General features: G+C 39.8%; 1 protein-coding gene across 1 annotated transcript in view; it reads left to right on the forward strand.

Moving 5' to 3' along the window:
• LOC127430840 (transcription factor 4-like) overlaps window positions 1-20000 on the forward strand; it is a 209165-nt gene that overhangs the window by 112625 nt on the left and 76540 nt on the right. The window contains exons 7-8 of the mRNA XM_051680956.1: window positions 17133-17262; window positions 18999-19048. Coding sequence (XP_051536916.1) covers window positions 17133-17262; window positions 18999-19048 — 180 coding nt within the window. The remainder of the gene's footprint in view (window positions 1-17132; window positions 17263-18998; window positions 19049-20000) is intronic.

Here is a 20000-nt window from a genome sequence, read left to right on the forward strand (position 1 = left end):
AGTTTGCCCCCTGGGGCTTAGTGTTGGGATTGTTTTGGGGATTTTCTCCCCTTTTTCACCCAATTTCTCATGCCCAATTCCCAATGCGCTTTTAAGTCCTCGTGGTGGCGTAGTGATTCGCCTCAATCCGGGTGGCGGAGGACGAATCTCAGTTGCCTCCATGTCTGAGACCATCAATTCGTGCATCTTATCACGTGGCTTGTTGAGCGCGTTGCCACGGAGACATAGCGTGTGTGGAGGCTTCACGCTATTCTCTGCGGAAACCACACTCAGCTCACCACACGCCCCACCGAGAACAAACCACATTATGGCGACCACGAGGATGTTACCCCATGTGACTCTACCCTCCCTAGCAACCAGGCCAATTTGGTTGCTTAGGAGACCTGGCTGGAGTCACTTAGCACACCCTGGATTCGGACTAGCGAACTAGCGAACTAGCGAACTCCAGGGATGGTAGCCAGCGTCTTTACCACTGAGCTCCCCAGGCCCCCTATGGGGGCTTAATTTAACTTCATGAGGGCAGTTTTGTTTCGGACCATTTAAACCATCCGTTTTTATCAAATACTTCAATGAAATCCTGAATACAAATGTTTGAAATTGAGAATTGATCTGCACTTCCCCTTAAATCATCTATGTGATAATATGATTAACTAGGACTGTAACTGTATCAAATGTTGCAATTAAAAACAGAATAATTCACATAATTCGTCTTCTGGATTGTGTTGTTTCAGAAATGTCATTGCTCAGAGATTGCTCTTTCATAGCTCATAGGACATGCAAAGTCATTTGCTCTCCATTTAATCCCATTACTGTCCAGGTGAAACTATTGAAGCATTAAAGAGATCTCCTTTGTGATTTTTTGGCCTTTTTTAAGCCAACCCCAAAGTTTGTCTTGAAACGTTTCAATCTAGTTTGTGATTTTTCTTTCCTGTTGGCTGCCTTGTGTCAGAGGAAAATGTTCTTGCTGAGTTATTGAAGTATGAGACTTGGTCTCAGTTGTTTCTCCTAAGCAGTTACAACACTGTAGATCAATTGTTGACATACAGTAAGAGTATAAAGCTCTAAAATGCATGTGGAGAGCATAGCTCAGATCATTAGCTCTTGGGAGAATTTGATGAGAAACGTTTGAGTTCATACTGAGACTTTGGCAGATCTGAGCACAGTTTGAGCCATTGTTGGGATCTCTGAAAAAAGTTTGTAACCATTTTAAACTACAGTATACATTGTTCACTTCTTTACAGTACTGATAGTGTTTCTGCATTACTCTACATGAAATATTTTTTAAGTTAATATGTAACAGCAGATGTTACCATTTCTGTCATCGAATAAATAAATAAACAAACGGTTTGTTTGGGTTGCAGCCAGTACGGTTAGCAGATGGCCCCTGTAGCGCACTTCTGTTAAAGCACATACTGTATATAAATTTAAACGGTTCACAGTGTGTGTATATAGTATATATCCGTGTGTGAGTGTGTTAGACTGTACAATCTATCACCAGTCAAACATGTTAATATTAAAAGACATATGCATATGGAAATGCCTGATATAACATCAAGAATAGACCTGTTTCCATTCAACAGCTTTACTGTATGTTCATTTAGTTTTCTAATTGAAGTCTACTTTTTGTATTTTTCTTCTTTAACATGTTTAAAGCTGCAGCATGTCAGTCTGCGCAAGTAGAAGCACCAAACAGACTTATATGTTTATAATAATTATCAGGGCTGTCAATTGATTAAAAACTTTAATCAGGTTAATTGCATGATGTGCCTATTAATTAATCGAATTAATTGCAATTAATAACATACACTATATTGCCAAAAGTATTCGCTCATCTGCCTTTAGACGCATATGAACTTGAGTGACATCCCATTCTTAATCCATAGGGTTTAATATGACGTCGGCCCGCCCTTTGCAGCTATAACAGCTTCAACTCTTCTGGGAAGGTTTTCCACAAGGTTTAGGAGTGTGTTTATGGGAATTTTTGACCATTCTTCCAGAAGCGCATATGTGAGGTCAGACACTGATGTTGGACGAGAAGGCCTGGCTCGCAGTCTTCGCTCTAATTCATCCCAAAGGTGCTCTATCGGGTTGAGGTCAGGACTCTGTGCAGGCCAGTCAAGTTCTTCCACACCAAACTCGCTCATCCATGTCTTTATGGAACTTGCTTTGTGCACTGGTGCGCAGTCATGTTGGAACAGGAAGGGGCCATCCCCAAACTGTTCCCACAAAGTTGGGAGCATGGAATTGTCCAAAATCACTTGGTATGCTGAAGCATTCAGAGTTCCTTTCACTGGAACTAAGAGGCCAAGCCCAGCTCCTGAAAAACAACCCCACACCATAATGTGCACAGTTGGCACAATGCAGTCAGACAAGTACCGTTCTCCTGGCAACCGCCAAACCCAGACTCGTCCATCAGATTGCCAGATGGAGAAGCGTGATTCGTCACTCCAGAGAACGCGTCTCCACTGCTCTAGATTCCAGTGGCGGCGTGCTTTACACCACTGCATCCGACGCTTTGCATTGCACTTGGTGATGTATGGCTTGGATGCAGCTGCTCGGCCATGGAAACCCATTCCATGAAGCTCTCTATGCACTGTTCTTGAGTTAATCTGAAGGCCACTTGAACTTTGGAGGTCTGTAGCGATTGACTCTGCAGAAAGTTGGCGACCTCTGCGCATTATGCGCCTCAGCATCCGCTGACCCCGCTCTGTCATTTTACGTGGCCAACCACTTCGTGGCTGAGTTGCTGTCATTCCCAATCGCTTCCACTTTGTTATAATACCACTGACAGTTGACTGTGGAATATTTAGTAGCGAGGAAATTTCACGACTGGACTTGTTGCACAGGTGGCATCCTATCACAGTACCACGCTGGAATTCACTGAGCTCCTGAGAGCGGCCCATTCTTTCACAAATGTTTGTAGAAGCAGTCTGCATGCCTAGGTGCTTCATTTTATACACCTGTGGCCATGGAAGTGATTGGAACACCTGAATTCAATTATTTGGATGGGTGAGCGAATACTTTTGGCAATATAGTGTACCAATATTTACTGAGAAGGACCCTCAAAATAAAGGTAATTTAGTATACAGTATGCAATTAAAATATTACAATTATACTACATAATATATAGTATTATAATGCAGATAATTCAAATTCTGTAAAGCATTTAGTCAATACGAAAAGTGTCTTTAAAAGTCAAAATATTGATTGTTTTATTTCCATACCATTGAACATAACCCTGTTATTGGCCTACATCCCCCTGCTCCATTTTTAATTGTTGGTCAGTTTACTCGTGCATCAGACGGATGTTTTTGGAGCGTCTCACTTTGGTTGCACTGCATCACACTAGTGTTTTTTGCACATCTACTCACAAGCAACATGTCTTTAAGATGCTGTCCCTTTAATATTAGGAGCTTTATCAAATCACTGGTCATCTTCCATTGGTCAGCCAAACAGATCCACCCCAAACTCACACTATTGGTTAAGTTAGAAGTTGACATTTCGGGGCACTCAAACAAACAGATGAACGTTAATAAAAAGAGTCACAGTGTTTAAAATACCTGTGGTTCACTTATAGTTGTCTCTTCACATTGAACTAAGATACGAGAAAGTATTTTAAACATAAAAAAAAAAATGGCACACTTCACATTTAAGTTACCTCAGAAGAATGACAGTCATGAAAATTACACTAATTATTCCAGCATGCAAATGCATTCTGAAGTGATGTGATTGGTGTTAAAATGTAAATTGTTGCAGAAACTCTTGAGGAAGTTGTGTGGCTCGTTTGATTTTTCAGGATCGCCGGCAGGTCTCAGAACCGGGAGCTCGTGCTCAAATTAATCTTTCCTGACAGTTTACAAGACAAACCCATCAGAGACAGACAGACTGTCGAGATGTGAGTGACAGAAGAGTGGAACGCATCCGACAGCGTTTGTGTCACTTTAAAATCCAGTGGATGAATTATATGCAGAAACCTTAACGTTAAATTCCACCTGACTTTAGTCTCGATATCACCATGAGGGAAAGCCGCTCCTCATCTGCTTTCATCAGCTCATAATTCTCTCATTTATCCACGCTATATTGCTTTGAAAATTACATTTAATGTTCACGCTGGAGAATCTCTCCAGATTCTCCGGTCTCCTCTCAGGTTTTATCAGTGGTGTTTGCCAAGCCTTAGCATCACTCTTACTAGTTGGAATTTGAACATACTCCTAACGATAATTATTGGGCTATTCCAGGTCAAATGTTGAAAAAACAAAACAAAAAACACTTTTTTTGTGTGTGTGTTTTTTTGCCAAAGTCGGAGTGCCTATAACTACAGAAGTATTGAAGATGTCTTAATATCCTTTTAGACTCTGATTCAGAACGAATTTTCATTTTTGCATCTCCCTATATGATTAAATCCTAGAGATATGTGGCTCTCAATGGCTGCGTTTACATGCACCCTCATTGTGCGATTACAATACAATTAAGGCAAACTGTTGCTCAGGTAAACACAATACTGCCATTATTCTATTGTGATTATGCTAATAATCAGAGTAATGATAATCGTAGTAAGATATGTGAAGTACTATTTCAGTCGCTTTATACAGGCATGTAAACGCTTTACCAACATCCAGTGCTTGTATTCCGAATCACAAACAAATGACTCTTATGAACCGATTCTTTTTAGTGAATCAAAACAGACAGCACATCTAGTGTAGTTGTAAATGACTCTTATGAAGTGATTCTTTTTGTAAATCGGTCAAAAAGAGTAATTTTCCTTATGCCAAGCTGTATTTTAAAGAAATATTTGCAATATTTATAAATATTAATTTATAAAAGGGGGCCTGGGTATCTCAGCGAGTATTGACGCTGACTATCATCCCTGGAGCCATGAGTTCGAATCCAGGGCGTGCTGAGTGACTCCAGCTAGGTCTCCTAAGCAACCAAATTGGGCCGGTTGCTAGGGAGGGTAGAGTCACATGGGGCGATTAGTGGTTCTCGCTCTCAGTGGGGTGTGTGGTGAGTTGTGTGTGGATCGTGGAGAGTAGCATGAGCCTCCACATGCTGTGAGTCTCCACAGTGTCATGCACAACGAGTCACATGATAAGATGCGCGGACTGACGGTCTCAGAAGCGGAGGCAACTGAGACTTGTCCTCCGCCACCCGGATTGAGGTGAGTAACTGCGCCACCACGAGGACCTACTAAGTAGTGGGAATTGGGCATTCCAAATTGGGAGAAAAGGGGAGAAGAAGTAAATAAAATAAAAATTTATTTATAAAAAAAAAGCATTAAAACATCACATTTCTCAGCGATTAATCAGAGTATTGGTGTGCATGTAAATGTGTGCATGGAATAGTGTCTATATGACAGGTGGTAGAAAAATAATGATGATGACATCAGCTGAAAGTGACAGCCTGGTTTCATGAACATTACGTGACTGTGGCAGTATTTTTGCGAAACGAAATGGCATGCCTTATTACACGTTTGGCTGCAGTTTCTCAGTGAAATGTCCAGCAGGGGGCGGCAAAAGCGAGTGAAATCGTAATAAGACGAGGTTTTAAGGTGAATATTAGATGGTTTTAATGAGTAAACTTTTACCTAAACCTAAAAGCAAAATACAACACAGAAAGTTCATTTTCTGAAGCAACCACGTAATTTTGTGTTGCTTCTATGACACTATCGTGACACGTGTCAGCTTGCATGCTTGACTGGGCTCAAACCGTTGACTTCGGAGTTCAAAGTCCGACGCTCTATCAGGTGAGCTACCACACAAGCTAATCACATTGGAATAAGTGCATAAATGTAGGTGGGTCTATAACACAAGCGTTAAAATGTATCATTTTTCAAATGTTAGAGTAAAAGTGTTTCAATATCATCAAAAACAAAGCAGTGTGTGAGTTATAGAGTGAGAAATAAGTGTTTATAAAGTCATAATCAGCTGCTGAAGTCGTGATTTTTATGAAAATCGCACAGTTGTTGTAGCGCCTCTAGTGTTTATTTCCCCAGGAAACTGCAGAGAAACGTAGAACGCGGCACGTAAATGACTATAAAAGTCGCTTTAGAGGCGGAGTAATATGCACTTATGAATCATTTAAAATAAGACCAGGTAAATGTATTTATTTGCAGCATAACTCGTCTTACCTAGTTTGCAAGTACAACAGATGCGTTTCCTCGTACCTGAATGGACAGATGAGGTGGTTCTCTTAAGGGAAGCTCACTAGCTAGGGGACATGTTTAGACTGCTTTGGGTCATTACAGTCTTGAGGGCAGCAGAGAAGACCAGTTGTGCTGCCAAAAACCCCAATTATACATCACAGCTCTTGTTGAGGACAGGTGAGCTGTTACTTTACTAAGAGATCCCACTTACCATTTTCATCTGAAAAAAATCCCATAGACTTACAGTGAAGGAGAGACTCCAGTCAGATCTAGAGAGCAGAGACTCGAGGGTGGGGAAGCAACCAACCAGAACACCTTATCTAGTATATTTATCTAAAGGTGTTTGTAAAAACAAAATTCTGTCTGTCTCTCTCTCTCTCTCTCACACACACACACACACACACACACACGGAGGGCCTCAGCTGGTGGTGTGCTGTAATATACCATGTAAAAATAATAACGCTAAGCAGGAGTTATGGGACGAGTTGACATGAATTATTACCGGGTTAGTGTTTATTATGTGTATGGATGTAACTGAGTTACACTGTGTGAATATGAGTTTACAAAACACACAAACAAAAACACAAGCCTGCTTTTGAGGTTTGACTTTTATCATTAAGTTGCAGATGTGTTTTTACTGTGTCAGAGAGAATAAACACCACATGACAATATCATACAGTATATGAAAAAATGCATGCTTTGTGTGTGTGTGGAGGGGGATGCATTAGTCTGCTGTGGAAGTATCTTAGGAATGTGTGTGTGTGTGTGTGTGTGTGTGTGTGTTTGTGTGTGTGTGTGTTTGTGTGTTTGCTCTTCACATATCTCTCATATTTAGCTGCTTGTCTGCTCAAGTACTTTTCTCCTTGTTGCACGTCTGTGTGTTAATTGCATCTTGTTAAAAGCCCTGCTGTAATAAGACGTATTCTGTGTGTGTACTCACCTGCCGTCTTTTTGCATCCACTTCCTCTTCCTGCGATAAAAGTCTGCTAGGTGAGGAGCGCCAGAAATCAGTGTGAGGACTCTTAGACACACACACACACACACACAAACACTCGTCTATTTTAAGACGCCGCTCACATCACCTCCACTTTAATGGGTTTACAAATATTCATTTATGCTCGCATTTACCTTTTCATTGCGTTCTACCGCACAGATTGCTTCAGATGTCGTGAGCGAGAATTGCTGCATGTTTAGTTCGCTCCACTCACTTCCTGTTTTGAGGACGTGTGGTATTGAGGCATTCTGCCAGTGAGAGTGAGACAGGATGAGGGGCAGACAGGTGGAGATTTGGGCTTCTGTTTCTGATCCGTGTCGGAGGTGTTTGTCTCACTGTGTTTCCATCAGGAAAAAACCTCGAGTGTGAACGATTCGTCTTTTCGCTGGCCGTGTGTAGCATTCAGTTTGACACCGGCGGGAGTGTAATGTGTGTGCGTGTGTCCTAAGCCACTGTAACTGTGGCGATATGAGGCTGTGAGGTGAGCGGAGGTCTGTCTGATGTGTGACTGTATGGAAATACTTTATTAAACACCTAAACTCATGTCTGTGAACAGGATCTGTCTCTCTCTCTCTCTCTCTCTCTCTCTCTCTCTCTCTCTCTCTCTCTGTTTCTCTCCTGTTTTTCTTATTTGCAGTGGATTGTTTTGACGCTAATATGAAACTCATTTGAAACTGTCTCACTCTCCACTGGTTGATCTGTCTATCTGCCAGCCATCTGTGTTTGACTAAAGACGGGGAGGTCAGGAAGCTTCTGATTGGTTCAGATATTCGACACGCTCATGATGTCAAAGTTCTGCATGTGTTTCAGGTCAGAAATAAGTTTGTGTTCGCAGAGGAACATTGTGTTGTTCAGATGTTGCTTTTTAAGAGCTGATGAGACTCAGTGATGTTTCCTTGAAGTATCAACTTTGTCTCAATTAGAGGTCGACCGATAGTGAATTTTGCTGATACCGATAACTAAGGTTAAGGACGATAACCGATTAATTGGCCGATAGTTTTTAAAATTGATTTATAGAATATCAAAAAAGATTCTTAGACTTTTCTCACTATGACGGGCACAGACAAAGAGTCCTAACGAAACAAAATCCCAGATGCAGACCGATAGTGAATTTTGCCGATACCGATAACTAAGGTTAAGGACGATAACCGATTAATTGGCCGATAGTTTTTAAAATTGATTTATAGAATATAAAAAAAAATTCTTAGACTTTCCTCACTATGACGGGCACGGACAAAGAGTCCTAACGAAACAAAATCCCAGATGCAGACCGATAGTGAATTTTGCCGATACCGATAACTAAGGTTAATGACAATAACCGATTAATTGGCCGATAGTTTTTAAAATTGATTTATAGAATATCAAAAAAAATTCTTAGACTTTCCTCACTATGACGGGCACAGACAAAGAGTCCTAATGAAACAAAATCCCAGATGCAGTTTATTGTTCAACCAAAATCCACTAAGTAGCCAGAAAAAATAAGATTTGGTGAATAACATGGGACTTTATGTATATACGATCCCGAAACAGACCAGGGTCTCTAATTTTCAAATGATGAAAAAACTATCACCATAGTTTTTGCTGATAACGATAGTTCCAAAAAGCAACTATCGGCACCGATTAATCAGTAAAACCGATACATCGGTCTACTTCTAGTCTCAATTTCTTTGGAGAAATAAAAAGAAATGGGTCAGTTGTTGACATACAGTAAGACTTCAGAGCTCTAAAATTAATGTGGATAGCACAGCAATCATAGACATCTCTGACGTTTGGTTGCAGACGTTGAGATCTCAGACGTGCTTGAAGTGGGTGGTACGCAGCGGTACACCGTACTTCTGTAATTTAGTCTACAGAGTACCGGCAGTTTTTCTTGCGTATTATTACCTCTCAGAGTCTCCCAGTACGATGTAATGTCTTTATTTAATGTAAGTCAGTGATTCGATGAGGCCTGCAAATCAGTTTTATCTGACCTTCCAAATTATTTTGATAAAATCATGGTGTAAACACCCGAGCCCTCTCTGCGCCAAACTCAGCGGTGAGTTTAACAACACTCAACATGTGCAATAACAGCATCGGCAGTCTTCAAGCAATCCATGGTCCAGTTCCGGACCGGAGCACGCGTGCTTAAGCTTGTCTTGGCATAGTTCAGTTTCACTCTTCTCCAAAACATGAATGAGCGCATTTTATCAAGTCTTATTCAATCAAATGTATTTATGCAAATTGTTTAGCTGCTGGGTGCAGTCAAAAGCTGTTACAGAAGTGATGTCAGCTCATATGCACAACCTTTTTTCACAAAAGGCAAATCGATGATGAAAACCGAACCTTCAGAGAAAGTACACACATATTTTTTCAGTTTTAGGCTGCATTATTTTATGTAAAAAGACAATTCTACATTAGATTGCCATTGTTCTCTTATGTGGGTTGATATTGTCAAAGATACAGACTTAGGCTGGGTTTCCCATAGCACTAAGTAGGACGTTAGTAGCACTTAAGTAGTACTTAATCTCTAAGGTGCGTTTCCCAAAAGCATCGTTATCTAAGTAGTTTGTAAAAGCTTTGAACCACTCTTAAGTCCATTAAGTGCAACTTAAACATATCTTTCTGGCATCTTTCACAGTTTATCAAAGACAATGGGACATTTAATAAATTAACATATTTTGATCATTGGAAAGCCATTGTAAACTTTTTCAGAGAATAAAAAAGTGTTGAAAAAATCGCTATGAAATCAATAGGCAGTCTCCACAATCTGCACATGCGACGTGATCTAAATTACATGACAAAAACTTCAGGCTACGTGAGAGATTCACATTACTTACATTCACGTTCCATGCATTTATTGCATCACTCTCATTAATCTCTATGATTGAGCATCAATACATCTTAAGTTGCAATGTTATCGGGAAACCCAGCCTTAAGCAGATCTAAATGATCTTCCTCAGTTTTTATAAACAATAATCTCTTCTGAAACACTAGAGGAGACACTTGTGAGATTACTGGAGTCTTTTTCTCTTTTTCAGCATTTAATGTCTTTGCTGTCTAGGAAATATAATTGCAATATAAACAAAATCTCAGTTGTGAGTTAACATAAAAAAAATGACTGATGGAATCTGACACATTTACAGGATCTTGCTGTTATACATGTCAATGAAATATTAAATATCTATAATCAGTATTGATGTACATGGTTTGGATGAGTCTCTCAGATCAAACTCTGAACACACAGCGGTCCGCTGACATTAGAGAATGAACAGGAATGAACTGTCACGACACATCATTTAAGAGAATGTTTTACACACTTTGTCACCTCACACACACACACACACATACATACATATGTTCATATGTATGTATGAATGTGTGCGTGTGTGTGTGTTTGTGTACAGGTGTGCTTTGCTGTATATAATTAATATAATTAATGCCTCCATCCTGCTCACATGCATCAGTTTCCTGTGTGTGTGAGTGTGTGTGTGAGTGTGTGTGTGTGTGTATATGTGTGTGTGAGTGTGTGTGTGTGTGTGTGAGTGTGTGTGTGTGTGTGTGTGTGAGTGTGTGTGCGTGTGTGTGTCTGTGTGTGTGTGTGTGTGTGTGTGTGTGTGTGTGTGTGTGTGTGTGTGTGTGTGTGTGTGAGTGTTCAGTCATTGTGTGTAAAGGTAGATTAGTTCACTGCACACACTCACACACACTCTCTCTCTCTCTCTCTCTCTCTCTGCTGTGTCATCACTGTGCTGTTCGGCAGCTGCTGAGACAGTTCTCTGATCTTTGACCCTGCGCTGCATGAAGCGCTCATCACTGCCTCATTACTCAACGCTGAGTGTGTGTGTGTGTGTGTGTGTGTGTGTCATGTGAAGAGGCCATTCCAGAACAGTCTTGATCTGAGTGTGGCTGTGTTCTGAATGGAGAACTTGCATACTGCTTTCTGCATACTGCACAGGTTATACTGTATACTATTGTAAAAAAAAAAAAAGTAGTATACAATCCAGTAAACAGTATGCAATGATAAACAATTCAAACTGTAGTATGCTACATTGTTGTCACATGACCTCATGATGTTGCATGTTTAAAAAATAAATACATTTAGTTTTGTAAAGAAATTAATTAAAACTATTAAAATGAATTTAAAGTATTAAAGCATAATTCTTCAGAATTCTTCAGATCAAAAAGGTTTTAAAGATCATGAGAAACATAATTTCAGTCAAGTAGACATGTGCCGGTAAGGAGGATCGACGCTTTATCCCCCTTTGAAAAGGGTAAATTCCGAAATATTTTAAGTAGGGCTGTCGATTTAACACGTTCATTTTTTGCAATTAATTAAATGAAAAATAACGTGATAAATGTATGGAATCATCGCCCACACCTGGGGTGGTTTTCCCGTACAATGATGTAACTCACTGCATAACCACCATAGGATGATGCATCGTTGGAGAACTTAACTAGCTAGTCACGACTGTTTCCCAAAACCCTATACGAACCACGTTTGTTCAACAATATAGAGCTGTCGTTTATGACGTTACACAGGGGGTTGGGTAATAACTTCTGTGGATATCAAATTATAATAGCTCATTTACACATACTCAAGAAAGCTGGCAGGAAAGTGGCATGCACTGTGTAACGAGACAGATACATTGTGTTCGCAATAGTTGGGTTTCTCTTTACATCAGACTTCGGGTTCCCCGATGCACTTGAGCACATGTGCACTCTTCAAAAATATATAAATGGCACTTATGCATTAACATAGCCATGTTCTCTGACAAAAACCGAGTGTGATAAAGCATTTTCTCTTAACAGCCTTTAATCCCTTAAACGGCTGCATTCACATTTACGTGATGTTTCTTAATGCAAAACCCCGGAATAAGCAGTTTTCTTAAATGCATGTAAACTTGGTCAAAGTCTTGACAGAATGAAAGATATACAGTATATGGAATGAAATATATAGAAGCCTCAGCGAGGTGAAATGATGCAGCAAACTAACAAGAAACTATCTAACCGCAGGTGAAGAGCTGTCCAACCACTCATCCCTATTTGCGAATGTTCATTGGAACTATGGTTTCGGGAAACACCAAATCGTTCTACTGTGTTGGTAACAATGGAACTTGCGACCATAGTTGGCTAATGATGCTTTTGGGAAATGCACCCCTGTATGTAAATTCCATTATAAGTAAGGTTTCTAATTTCGGTGCAATTGAAGCCACCTTGATACAGTAGGGGGCAGTCACGCAACTCCAGCTGTACAGGCAACACACTTCGTCAAACCAACGAGCAGGCAGCTTAGCCTTCCAAAGACGCGCTTTTGCACTCAAAGACAGCTGGACAAAGATGGGGTCTCGAGACGCGTTTCAAACTACGATGAACTTGACACAGCGTCCTAAAAACACAGAGCTTACGATTAGAGGCGCTGAAAACGTTTGAGATGCGACGCAACCAAAGTGAGACGCTCCAAAATCATCCGTGTGACGCACAAGTACATAGACCAACAATTAAAAATATTATTTTTATTATTATATTATAAATGACCTTTGTTTGATGTGCGATTAATTTGATTAATCAATCAGAACCTCATGTAATTAATCGGATTAGAAAATGTAATTGATTGACAGCCCTAATTTTATATTTATTTATTCAATGTTCATTTATTTTAATTAACGGTTATTTACTGTAGTTTTTCATTTAACTTATTTAATTAATTTTATTTGACTGTTTATTTAGTTTCTTATATTTTCACGGATCTTTTCAAAATGACTTTCTTTGCTATTTTTAAATGTTTTATTTAAAATGTAAATTTGGTGTTTAAAAAAGCAGTTAATCCTGTCATTAAGGGACATGGGTAGCTCAGCGAGTATTGACGCTGACTACCACCCCTGAAGGGACTCCAGCCAGGTCTCCTAAGCAACCAAATTGGCCCGGTTGCTAGGGAGGGTAGAGTCACATGGGGTAACCTCCTCGTGGTCGCTATAATGTGGTTCTCGCTCTCGGTGGGGCGCGCGGTGAGTTGTGCGTGGATGCCGCGGAGAATAGCGCGAAGCCTCCACACGCGCTACGTCTCCACGGTAACGTGCTCAACAAGCCACGTGATAAGATGCGTGGATTTACGGTCTCAGACATGGAGGCAACTGAGATTCGTCCTCCGCCACCCGGATTGAGGCGAGTCACTACGCCACCACGAGGACTTAGAGCGCATTGGGAATTGGGCATTCCAAATTGGGGAGAAAGAAAAATCCTGTCATTAAGAACAACAATAAAAGTTTGTTTACCTTTCAACCTGTTTTTAATGTAATGCAATACTACAATGATACTGTATACAGCAATTTTACCGTAAAAGAATTTGATACTAGCGCTTGCCTAGCGCAGAGGTTATGCAATAATTCTAACAATAATTCTTCAAGATCATGTTCTCTGGAGAGTCTTGAACTGAAGAGTCATACATCTGTTCTCTCAGTGTTTTCTCATGTGTTTCTGCTGTCTGTTCTCATTAGCTTGAGGTTTGATCTCTCTGGGTTTCTGGGAATGAGAGGTTTCTGATGTTCTCGACTCTTCTCCTCATGAGCTTGGCTGAAGTTTAAAGGGGTGGTCCGCATCTATGGTGGCCCGCGGTGGCCTTACCTCAAGGGGGTTTGAGGGCCGCTGGTCCTAGGGGAATGGCCCCCTATGGGTCTACCAGACCAGCAGACCGCGGGCCATTTAGCATGGAGCGACCCGAGGAGATGGAGAGCCCACCGGAGACCTCATTTGTCTATTTCACAACTCTGCTCTTTTTAGCCTCCCAGTTTCCCTCTGCACTCGTTCTTTCCTGCCACAACCATCTATCTCCCTGGTTGTTTCTTTCTCATTCTCCCCAGAAAGTTTTAATGCTCAGAGGTTGCTCTTTCATAGCTCTGGAGACTTCAGGGAGTCCACTCCAAAGTTGTGTTTCATTTAGGTAAACAACTTTGACTCAGATGTTCCTCATAAAAGTCCTTTGTAGAAAAAATAAGCAAAATGAATAGCAGAGCTCGGTTAATTTGGTCTTCGAAGAATTTGGTGAGTAATGCTCCAGTTTATGTTGAGACTTTTGATTGCAGACTTGGGTGTCTTGGCAAATCTGAGCACAGTTTGAGACAGTGTTGATGTCTCTTCTGAGACTCTAGAGGATACACATGTGAGATTACTGGAGTCTTTTTCATAGTTAAGAGAAAAAAACAACAGAAGCAAGAGACTTAAGAAAATGTTTCCATTTGGTCTAAATTTCATTTCATTCCTGCAATGCTGCACAGGAGAAACACTTGAGATTAAATTAAAGAGATTTCTTTTGTGATTTTTTTTTATTTTTTTTTTCTATGGGCTATGTTGTCCCAGGGGGGAATATGTTATTGCTAAGATATTGCTCAGGAGACTTAATGGAGAACATAGTAATGGTTTATTGAAATAGAAATATTGTCCTTAAATTCCGTAGCAAAAGTAAAAATAGACAAACAGTTTGATCACTGGAGTCTTGTTCTTAAGGGAATGGTTGACCCAAAAATGAAATCATCATTGATTCATCTCATCATTCACTCACCCTCATGCCATCCCAGATGTATATGACTTTCTTTCATCTGCTGAACTCAAATGAAACATTTTAGAAGAATATCTCAGCTCTTTTGGTCCTTACAATGCAAGTGAATGGGTGCCAAATTTTTGAAGCTCCAAAAATCATCATAAAGTCATTATAAAAGTACCCAGATGACTTCAGTGGTTAAATTAATATCTCCAGAAGCAATATAATAGGTGTGGGTGTGAAACAGATCACTTTCCCATTCTTCTTCTTGTGTTCTTTGTGATTCACATTCTTCATGCATACTGCCCCCTACTGGGCAGGTAGAAGAATTTCTAGCAAAAAAGGATTTAAATATTGATCTGTCTCTCACCCACACCTATCATATCACTTCTGAAGACATGGATTAAACCTCTGGAGTCATGTGGATTACTTTTATGCTGCCTTTATGTCCCTTTTGGAGCTTCTGAGTTCTGGTCACCATTCACTTGCATTGTATGGACCAACAGAGCAGAGATATTCGTATAAAAATCTTCATTTGTGTTCTGCAGAAGAAAGAAAGTTATACACTTCTGGGATGGCATGAGGGTGAATAAATGATGAGAGAATTTTCATTTTTGGGTGAACTGTCCCTTTAAGGAGAAACAACTGAGATGTTTGGTCTCAGTTTTATCTCATTGCAAACTAGGAGAAACAGTTGAGATGTTAAAGAGAAGTCTGATTTTTCTTTCGGATGGGCTTTCTTATCCCAAAGGAAAATGCTATTGCTCAGAGGTTGTTCTTTGATAGAGCCGGAAACTTAATTGAGTGCTCAATAATGTTTTGTTTAAGTGTCTCAGATGTTTCTCCTAAAATTCATTAGGAGAAATACAAAATGACAAACCTTGAGCTAAACAAAAATAAAAATAGACAAACAAATGAGATCACTGAAGTCTCAAGAGAAACATCTCAGACTTCAGTGAATATAATTGCCATTTAGGAGAAATGATTGAGATACTGAAGAGTTTTCATCAGTGATTCTTTCTATGGGTCTCTCTCTCACACACTTTCTCCTCTTTTGTCTTTTATTTTTGTTTGTTGCACTCTTGCAATTACGTTAATGTCTTATCCATTTCTCGCAATCATCATTTGGTGCCCATGCAAGCATGCGCCTGCTGTTATTAATGCGGCCCGGTAATCCTTCACGGGCGTCTTCAGGTGTGTGTCATTTATCTTTGTTAATATTTCCTCTGGATGCCAGCTGGCTACCCGTGCCAGCCTGCTCTGAAACTGGGCATGAGACTCGGCATGTGGAACGCGCCGGGCCGGGCTTTTTTTCCTCAGCTCGTAGTTGCCGGGCAACAGCGCACATTGGAGAAACGCTCCGTCCCGGAGAAAATGAGACACTTTTGTTTTAGCATCCCAGTTTCCCCCTAGTCCTAAAAAAAAAAAAAAAAAAACCTCCCTAACTGGGAGAGGGGGCGACTTATTTAAGACAAGCACTCTTTTGTTTTATCCTGTGAAAGGCGGCAGACCGCGCTGTCCTCTGCGGGGAGGCCTGCGACCAGGGGCCGCGGCGTAATTGGCCTATTTAGCTTGTTTTGCATGTGAATGCGACTCTAGTCGAGCATTGCTAAATCTGTTGTGAGAGCAACAGTCATCTGAATACAGAGCAGCACAAACATTCTCCCTACTTTATCACGCCGTCTAATGAGCCCCAGCCCGAGACGTTACCCCCTGAGTGTCTCGAAATAAGTTGGGGAGGAAGTTTACATTACGTCTCACACCCAGGGCTCGCAGTCTTTCCCAGATCGCACTTCCGAACGCGCTCCCACAGGAGAAAATATCCACCAGTTCTCTCTCCTTTCAGCTAGCTTTCTTTTCTCATGTCGAATTTGAGCGAGCGCGCTCTCGTTAACTCACTGTGTTTAGCAGAGCAAGGTTAGATGAGATCAGTGTAATGACAGCAAGAGTTTGTTCAGGGTAAGTGTTGCTGTGCGACACACACTCACAAGGATAGATTTCTGAAGTTATTTAAAAGGTATAACTTTAATAATCAAGGTAAATGTATTTTTTAAAAACACAACTTTAATCCTATTTAAAGGCCTCTTATTTAAATGTTTTAATTGTGTACTTTAACACGACAGCATCACTTTTACAAAAATAATTTTAGCACAGATTTATGAGTGTAAATTAAATAAGTTATAAATAAAAATATTTATATCTGTTTTCATTTAAGTAATTATTTTGTTGTATAACACTTGGTGAACCCTCAGAACGTTTATTATAAATATTTGTTCAATAGTTTTTTTTTATTTATTTATTTTAATACAGTATATAGTCACTTTGATTTTTCGGAGGCATCTTGACAAACAAAGAAGATGTCTTGAATCTGTCTTTTTACGTCTTGGTTGCGTTTAACTTCAGGAATGTGTGTCATTTTTATTTAGTGTGTGTGTGTATTTTTCCGCAACTGAAGTTCTTCATGTCTTCTTGTTTTTTGTGTGCAGTCTGGTCTCATGGGAGGTGAGGTGGGGATGGTCAGTCCCGAGACTGTGTCACCCACCAAACTGGGCTCGCAGTATTACCAGCATTACGCAGGAAACCCGCGGCGACGACCCCTGCACAGTGACTCCATGGGTGAGTCCTTCATCACCACTATCATCATCATCATCAAACCTACTCTTCGCTGCAATCTGTTGCTAAACATTTGATTTCTTCTCAGAAAACCACACAAATCTGTTCTGCTTTTGCTATAATGTTCGCATCATTGCGTTTGTTTTATGTTTTAACCCTTGTGCGTCAATAAAAAAAAGATACTCAGAGGTCCTTCGAGGACAAAAATGTCTGCATCAAAAAACTGCCGTAATAATATTATATATTAATATTATTTTCCACTTTCAATGAGTTAATTCTTTTTAATCAACATCAGTCCTGATCATAACTACCAAATATTCATTTTCAGGATTGTAACCCTTTAAATGCCGGTTTGTTTGTATAATGCCACTGTTGTTTTTTAGGAAAAAAATACAAAAAATGAATAATTTATCCATATACTAAATGCTAAGGGGAATTTTTGTGGGGGGATTATCACAGTCTGGGATATGTCAGAGATTAGCAACAACATTGATTTTGATGCATTATTATTATTTGTTCAATGTCAGATAAAAAAAAAAAAAAAAAACACACACACACACACACACACACACACACACACACACACTGGGCCTTAGAGGACAAAAATGTCCACATCAAAAAACTGGCATAAAAATATTATATATTAATATTATTTTCCACTTTCACTGACTTAGGTTTTTTTAACCAACATCAGTCCTGATCATAACTACCAAATATTCATTTTCAGGATTTTAACCCTTTAAATGCCAGTTTGTTTACATAATGCCACTGTTGTTTTTTAACACACACACACATTTCTCAATACACACTCTGACCTCCATACCAACACACACACACAATATTATCTGCATCATTTATTCAGTTGTCCTGCAGTGCTCTATAATACAGCAAACAGAGAATAGGGGAAAAGCTTGTATTTGCTCCATAGGCTAAACATGAGAAAAATGGCGCCATCTGGTGGAAAATATTACAAATGTAAATTTTGAAGCCAGGACTCCAGAATGAAAGAATAATATCATAGAATTCATGATTTTATGCTTTAATGGCACTGGGATCAAATATTGCAGTTTTAATGGGTTTCAATGGGGACATTTTTGTCCTGAAGGTCCTGAGTGTAACTATTTTGTGCACACAGTGTATTATAGATGTATTATAGAAAATACACACCTTTGGCTAAATTTATGCCATTGGCATTAACACAGCCAGAATGATCGAAAAAACAAAAATGAAAAAGACAAAAATGTCCCGAAGGTCGCACAAGGGTTAATACCCTTTTGCTCGGGTGGATGTCGAAATCATGTCACACGCATCAAGAACGCAGATTTTACTTTTGTTATTTTTTTTTTATCTTTTCTGTCAAAAGGGCTCATAGAGATTATTGATTTTCTGTCCCTTTATTCTGTCAGAAGACCTTTAAAAATACCATATTTCGATTGTTCACAAAATGAAACGCAACAAAATGACAAACGTCAGGCCTTGAGGTGCCAACCTTGAGGAAATGTTTGTTTTGTCTATAGAAACCCTGCCAGAAAATCACATAAAACGCACACTGTTCTTCACATTTAGTTAAACTTTGACAACAGTTTTAATTTGTGACTGTTTTTCACCTTCGTTTTTTTGTTTTGTGACATTTTGATGCAACAACCATGTCCTTATTGTGTTCTTTTATAATGCGTCTTGAATGAACAAGTTCACTGTGTCACATTAAATATGTTCTTGTCTTTCTGTCTTTTTTCCAGAAGTCCAAACGAAAAAAGTTCGGAAAGTTCCTCCTGGATTGCCGTCATCGGTAAGTCCAGTTTGTTTTGTTAGCTTGCGGTGCCTGCGAAACATTTATCACACCACGACCAGAAAACTCACATCTACAGTCCGAACGTCAGCTTGTGCAAGATTTACCCAGGAATAATCTGTTAATTAGTATTACAAATCAAAGTCTTACAATTCTGTCACTCATTTGCGTGAAAAATTGGTTGCTATTTTGCTCAAACCAGAGGGGATATTCAAAGGTTAAAAAGCAGCGACACTGCAGGCTCGTACTATAGCATGTGAGTGTGTATTGTGTGGCGTTTGATGGCCCGTGTAGCGGACAGGCCGTTTAATGTGACGCTAATAATGCTGGAATGCACGACCGCAGCTCTGAGGAGGAACAGAGACTCCCCGCGGGACGCCCGAGGATGCCTTTAGTTCTTTAAGAGGGAAAAGAGTTCATAATAGCGTCCTGATGGGGCGGTTTTTAAACACGGCAGGCACTTTGTCTTCCACGGCGCCTGTGAAGGTGCTAGCAGAGGATTCTCGCACATCTCTCGCTGTAAAAGGAACACGTGCATTGAGTAATGAAACATACAACAGTGACACGCTTCTGAGACAAACCGTGTGCTGTTTCGGATGTTATTCGGGATGTTTGTCGCTGGACATTTGCTTGCGATTCAGAGGATTTTTGAGTTTTAATGAGCAGGGGTTTTTATGTTGTATTTATCTGTAATAATACTCACATTTATTGATCTTAAATTAATCAATATTAATTCATATTTGTTTACATGATGATGATGATGATAATAATAGTGATAATCTCTTAACTGATATTTGATGTCAGCAAATATTTCAAGCAATGTTTTACATTTTCACACATTTCACTGCGGTCAGTATAATTATTGTTTGATGTCAAGAGTGTTACAGGATAAATACATGTGATAAAAGAGTGCAGCGATTGATCTGTCCATCATAACATCTTCCTGAATTCC

The sequence above is a fragment of the Myxocyprinus asiaticus genome, chromosome 40 (assembly GCF_019703515.2).
Source record: "Myxocyprinus asiaticus isolate MX2 ecotype Aquarium Trade chromosome 40, UBuf_Myxa_2, whole genome shotgun sequence".
NCBI lineage: Eukaryota > Metazoa > Chordata > Actinopteri > Cypriniformes > Catostomidae > Myxocyprinus > Myxocyprinus asiaticus.